Here is a 5,584-nt window from a genome sequence, read left to right on the forward strand (position 1 = left end):
CCTTAGCTGACCTGGAGTGATGTCTGAGTCGGTGAACTCTCTGAGGATTTTCCTCCTTCCTCCCTGCTGCTCCTTTTCTCTCTCTCTTTCTCTGACTTTTCACCTTCCCAACTGCTCATGTTAGGAGTCAATTTTTGGCCTCTTCTCTCTGTGCCTGTCCCCCAGATGACCTCAGCAGCTAACCACTCTCAAATTAGTACCTCCACTCAGACCCCTCCCATGAACTCAGAGCTGTGTCTCTGACTGTTTCTCTATTCTCGAATTCAGTGTGACCACAAGGGCTCTTAACTTCCCCTGCAGGCCTTCTCCCAGCTGTCCCTGTTCCCGGGGCTTATGCCCTCATCTGTCCAACTGCTTGGCCAAAAAAACTTTGCAGACCTCTTGGCTTCTCTTTTTCTCACACTTTCATCTTATCCACTGGTAGATCCTGTTGGTTCCACGTTCACAATATTTTCCATAATCTGACTGGTTTCCTCACCTCCATGGATGGCAGTCCATCATTTCCTATTCTAAGAGCCTCCACCCTCATCCCTGGAGTATTCATACCCAGGAGACCATGTTACATATAAGTCAGACCATTTTCTATCTCTGCAGGAACCCTTTATGGCTCCCATCTCCCTCCACTTCTCCTAACACTCTTCTCTCCCTTGTAGACATACTTCTTCCCAACTGGCCCTCGAACCTGCCTGGCAGACGCCCTGCTCATGGCCCTGGTATTGGCTGTCCCCTCTGCCTGGAATATGCTGGGCTCATTCTGTCACCTCTTCAAATGCTTCTTCAAATGTCCTTTGCTCTGAGGATCCTCCGCTGGCCTACTCAAAATGGCACACCCCCCACTTGCTGTCCCTCAGCATTCCTTTTCTTAACCCGCCTTTGTTTTTTCTACTACACTCATGACCACGTTCCTATTATGTTTGCTTATTTATCTGTTGGACCTCCTCCACGTAGTGTCATAATGTCAGGGATTTCTGTCTGCCTTGTTCACCATGTATCCCTGGTGTCAAGTACAGTGCTTGTTGGCACATGGCAGGCACTTGATCAATCATTGTTGAGTGAATGGATGCATAGACAGGTGGACATCAACTGCATACTATTCTCTGGGTAGTGAGCACCTTGAGGGCAGTGCTGGCTGCACTCAGCCACCATCCTAGGAGTATACTTTAGCCTCTGATGGCCTTGCTTTCCCCACAGACATCAATGAATGTGTGACAGACCAACACACGTGCAGCCGGGGTGAGCACTGTGTGAACACGGTGGGCTCCTTTCGTTGCTACAAGGCTCTCACCTGCCAGCCAGGCTACATCCTCAAGGATGATGAGTGCACAGGTGAGCACAGTGGTCTGCAAGTCCCACCCCTGATCTGCCCCGCTCCACCCCCTGCCCTGTCCCACCTCCTGACCCATCCCCTGGCTTGCCCAGAGCCAAGAGCTCCCAACCTTTGGGTTTCTTGTCTGTAAGAGGACCCCATAGATGATGGTATTTGGGGCAGAGGGGTTGTTTGAGGCTACTGGGGGAGGCTAGGGTATGCTCCTGGCTTTGCTACCTTTTCTGGTATCTGGGTGCTACTTACTCCCCTCACCATGCCTCAGGTCTTCTGTTTATATGTTGGGATGGAGGCCCATGGATCACTTCTGTCCCTTTCACTGGAAAATTCTAGTCTCTTAGGAAGAGGGGGAATTTTCATAGAATCATTTTAACAGATATTTCTGAGCTTCGTGTCCTTGTCTCTGACCTCCTGACGAGGGACATGGGGCCACACAGGTAAACAGGAAGGTGGCAGAATGGCTTTGGCCTGGATGTTACATTGGGGTCCAAAGGGGCTCTCTGTGGAGGTGATGCTGGAGTGGATACCTACATAATGAGAAGTTCCTGGCAAGGGTGTTCTAGGGAGAGGGAACAGCAGCTATGCGGCCTTTTGAGAGGGGAGAGATCTTGGCATGTTCAAAGAACAGAAAGAGAGTCTCTGATTGGGGCAAACATGCCTACAGCTTGGAAGAAGGGTATAGGCTTGGTAGGCCTGATTAAGGAAGGAGTTTATGGTTAATTTCACATGTGATAGGATAACTAAAAATGACCAGAAGAATGTCACCAAGGACAGAAGACCTATTGAAGTGTTCGTGTGTTATAAGCCCTGGAGAATGCTGATGAGAAGTAGCCCTGAGGTTGGGTATGAGCTCAGGGAAGTGGATTAACACACTCCCTGGACACGGAGTTGGGGGTGGGATGAGCTAAGAAGAGAGATGAGCCCAGCACCCTTTTCACAAGTGTGTGCACACCCACAAACAAGGGCATACACAGATCCATGGCCAGCCCTCCTCCAAAAACCCAGACACCTGGCGAGGGATGCCACCTCCTTGGACATGCCCTAGCACTCCCTGACTCTCTCTGTTAGGGCACTGGGCTCCTTAGAGTGGATGTGGAGAAGCCTGTTCAAGCACTGGACGGTCATCAGATGGGCTGTGCCACTTCATGTCTAGCTCCCAGAGGGTAGGCTACTGTGGGAAACTGGTGGAAGCTTTGGAAACCAGAGAGGGAATGAATGGAGGGAAGGACAATGGACAGACTACAGACAGACACAGAGGTGTTGGTCTGTCAGTTAGCAAAGCCAAGTGAGTTTTGGCCTGCCAGCCTGTTTCCTGGTCTGTAAAAAAGACCAGATGTGCCTGCTAAGCAAGAAGTATGGGGGGAAGCAGAGGGCCGGTGCTTTGTAAGCTGTGAAATACTGCACAGAGGTGAATGCCACACAGTAGGTGGAGGCAGCAGTTCTATCCAACTCTGGCACTCCATCCTCAGAAGCTCCAAGCCTTGCTGCTGCCAACCGCACGTTCAGAGAAACCTGGAGACGTGACTGTAGGGATTTGAGCATGTGTCCTCATTTCTGGCTGCCCAAGGAAGTTTGGGGCAATGGTTAAGAGTACAGGCCTCAGAACAGGTTCCCCTGGGTTCTGGTCCTAGCCCAACTCCCCTTAGCTGTCTAACTGTGTCTGTGCTTTGGTTTCCCCTGTGTAAGATGCGGCTTGTCATAGTCCCTACTTTGTAGGGTTGTTTGTTGTGAGCATCGAGTAGATAAATACCTCTCAGAGTGCTGACTCAGTAAATGTGGTGATGTTTTTATTTTATTATTGGATGTGGACAGTATGTTGCTCTGCCTGCTTTCTATGATCTAGAAAACCTTTGTAACCATCAAGGTCATGGCAAGGATGTGCGGGCAAGGGCCCGCCAGCCTGCCAGTCCCTGACTCCATGCCTCTGTGTGCCAGATGTGGACGAGTGTGAACTGGGCACACATAACTGCCAGGCAGGCTTCACATGCCAGAATACCAAGGGCTCCTTCTACTGCCAGGCACGGCAGCGCTGCATGGAGGGCTTTCTGCAGGACCCCGAGGGCAACTGTGTAGGTGAGTGGTGGGGGCCGCCTTCCCCAGGTGCCTTTGGAAGGGGTCATGGCTGGGGGACTCTGAGGGTTTAGAGATCAGGCAGGCCTGGCTTACTGCTTTCACTCTCTCCCAGCCTAAGTGTCCTTACCTGTGAATGGACATGTCAGTGCCTGGTGCCAGGAGGCACTTGCAAAACAGAAGCTCTTATTATCCTGAGATGTCTGACCTTGGTGTGTGTGTGTACTATAAGTTTCACAGAACATTACCCTACTGCATGTGATACTGACTGAAATTTCTATTTGCAGAGAATGCTAGTGAGACCTTCAAGGTGTGTGTGTACTACAAGTTTCACAGAACATTACCCTACTGCATGTGATACTCACTGAAATTTCTACTTGCAGAGAATGCTAGTAAGACCTTCAAGGTTGATTTTATGCTGTACTCATGGGTCGAGACCCACAGTTTGATAGATGCTTGCCTTGTTGTCCCCACATGGTTCTGATGAGATCTTGTACTCTTCCCACCACTCTTGAGCTGCTTCCAAAAAGCACCTGGCCCACAGCCAGGAGGCTCCACCTTCCCCAAGGCTGTGACCTGGCAAGCCCATGGTGTAGCACCAGCGCCTCTGACAGCATCCTGAGGATAGGCCTTATCTAGGCCACACTCAACCCTGGGAGGGATGAAAGACACAGAGGAAGAGGTGGAAAGGCAAGCATTATGCAAGGCCAGCCACTGGGTGCAGACAGAAACAAGGGATGTGTTAGGACACAATTTTTGTCACATATCCTTTCCTAAGAAGAACAGCTCGTGGGGTGGGCGTCCCTCTCTTACTGGGAGGACACAGGGACAGAGAGGGGCCTTAAATTCATCTGAAGGCTTTCACAAGACTCTTTGGGGTCCCTCTAGCCAGTCTTAGATCTGAAGCTCTCCCTAAGACACCCCATTTACAATTGCACTCCAACAGTGACAGGACATGGGCAACCTCTCAGGACACCACAGGGCTGTGGGCACAAGAAGGTCCCTGTGCTCTGCCCCGGGATACCCAGTGAGGGTCAGGGCAAGGTGGGGAGGGATCTGCCTGATGACAAACAGTTCTTCAGTGGTTCATTCACCGACAGCACTTCCTGAGTACCTGCTGTGCGCCATGGTTGTAGAGTCAATGGGCTGCAGCAGTTTAATGAGACATCTTGGAAGGGAGAGAGTAAATAAGCAAACATTTATATAAATGGCAGTTATTCAAGGGTACTTTGATAAATAATAAGGGTAGAATAAGGATGAAAGCTTAAAGGGTGGGTGGCATCTCTACCTAGAATGATCAGGGGATCAGGGAGGGCCTCCCTGAGGAGGTGAGATTGGTGCAGGGACCTGAGGAAGTAAAAGAGCCAGCCATGAAAATATTAGGGGTAGTGTGTTCCAGAGATGGGAGGACAGCATGTGTAAAGGCCCTGCGTGGGGCTGTGCCCAGGTGTGGTGGGTTGATGGAATAGGCCAGTGGGCCTGGGGTGCAGTGTGTGAGAGAGTGATAGAGGGTGAGGTTGACAGGCTGGCAGTTTTGGAGAAGCCAGAATAAGGGCATGACTTTCTGTAGTTATCCTAGTCGTCAGCCTTGATTTCTCCTCTGCCTCTAGCTGCTCCATTAGGGAGCAGCTGGTAGGTACTTGGGTTTTGGGAATTGAAGCCCCTCATGCCATGGGACTCGAGTGGGACAATATGACCCGCAGCCTTAACCTTTATTGGTTTGGAGCCCAGGACTTGCTGCCCCCCAGTTTGGCCCTGGACCCAAATTCTAGGGCCTGGAGGGGTGCTGTGCCAGGCTCCCTGCCACCCACACCCACCTCTATAGATATCAATGAGTGTACGTCGCTGTCTGAGCCATGTCGGCCTGGCTTCAGCTGCATCAACACAGTGGGCTCCTACACGTGCCAGAGGAACGCACTGCTCTGCGGGCGAGGCTACCACGCCAGCCAGGATGGGACTATGTGTGTGGGTAAGGCCAGCAGGCTCCCCATCCCCTGGCCATCCTTGGCTTTCCTGGGTTTCTGGCCTGTGGGACGCTCATGCAGAGGGAGAGCTCAGTCCTCAGGGTGTCCTGGTCACCTTCCCTTGGCAGATGTGAATGAATGCGAGGCAGGCGTGCACCACTGTAGGGAGGGCCAAGTGTGCCACAACCTCCCTGGCTCCTACCGCTGTGACTGTAAAGCCGGCTTT

The 5,584-nt window shown here is 51.6% G+C and overlaps 1 protein-coding gene across 1 annotated transcript in view; it reads left to right on the plus strand.

Annotated features, from left to right (window-relative positions):
* Window positions 1-5,584, plus strand: part of FBLN2 (fibulin 2) — a 68,581-nt gene that overhangs the window by 52,346 nt on the left and 10,651 nt on the right. Inside the window, exons 9-12 of the mRNA XM_025050851.1 lie at window positions 1,192-1,326; window positions 3,260-3,397; window positions 5,220-5,363; window positions 5,487-5,579. Of these exons, the coding sequence (XP_024906619.1) occupies window positions 1,192-1,326; window positions 3,260-3,397; window positions 5,220-5,363; window positions 5,487-5,579 (510 nt within the window). The remainder of the gene's footprint in view (window positions 1-1,191; window positions 1,327-3,259; window positions 3,398-5,219; window positions 5,364-5,486; window positions 5,580-5,584) is intronic.

Source organism: Pteropus alecto, unplaced genomic scaffold, assembly GCF_000325575.1.
Source record: "Pteropus alecto unplaced genomic scaffold, ASM32557v1 scaffold75, whole genome shotgun sequence".
Classification (NCBI taxonomy): domain Eukaryota; kingdom Metazoa; phylum Chordata; class Mammalia; order Chiroptera; family Pteropodidae; genus Pteropus; species Pteropus alecto.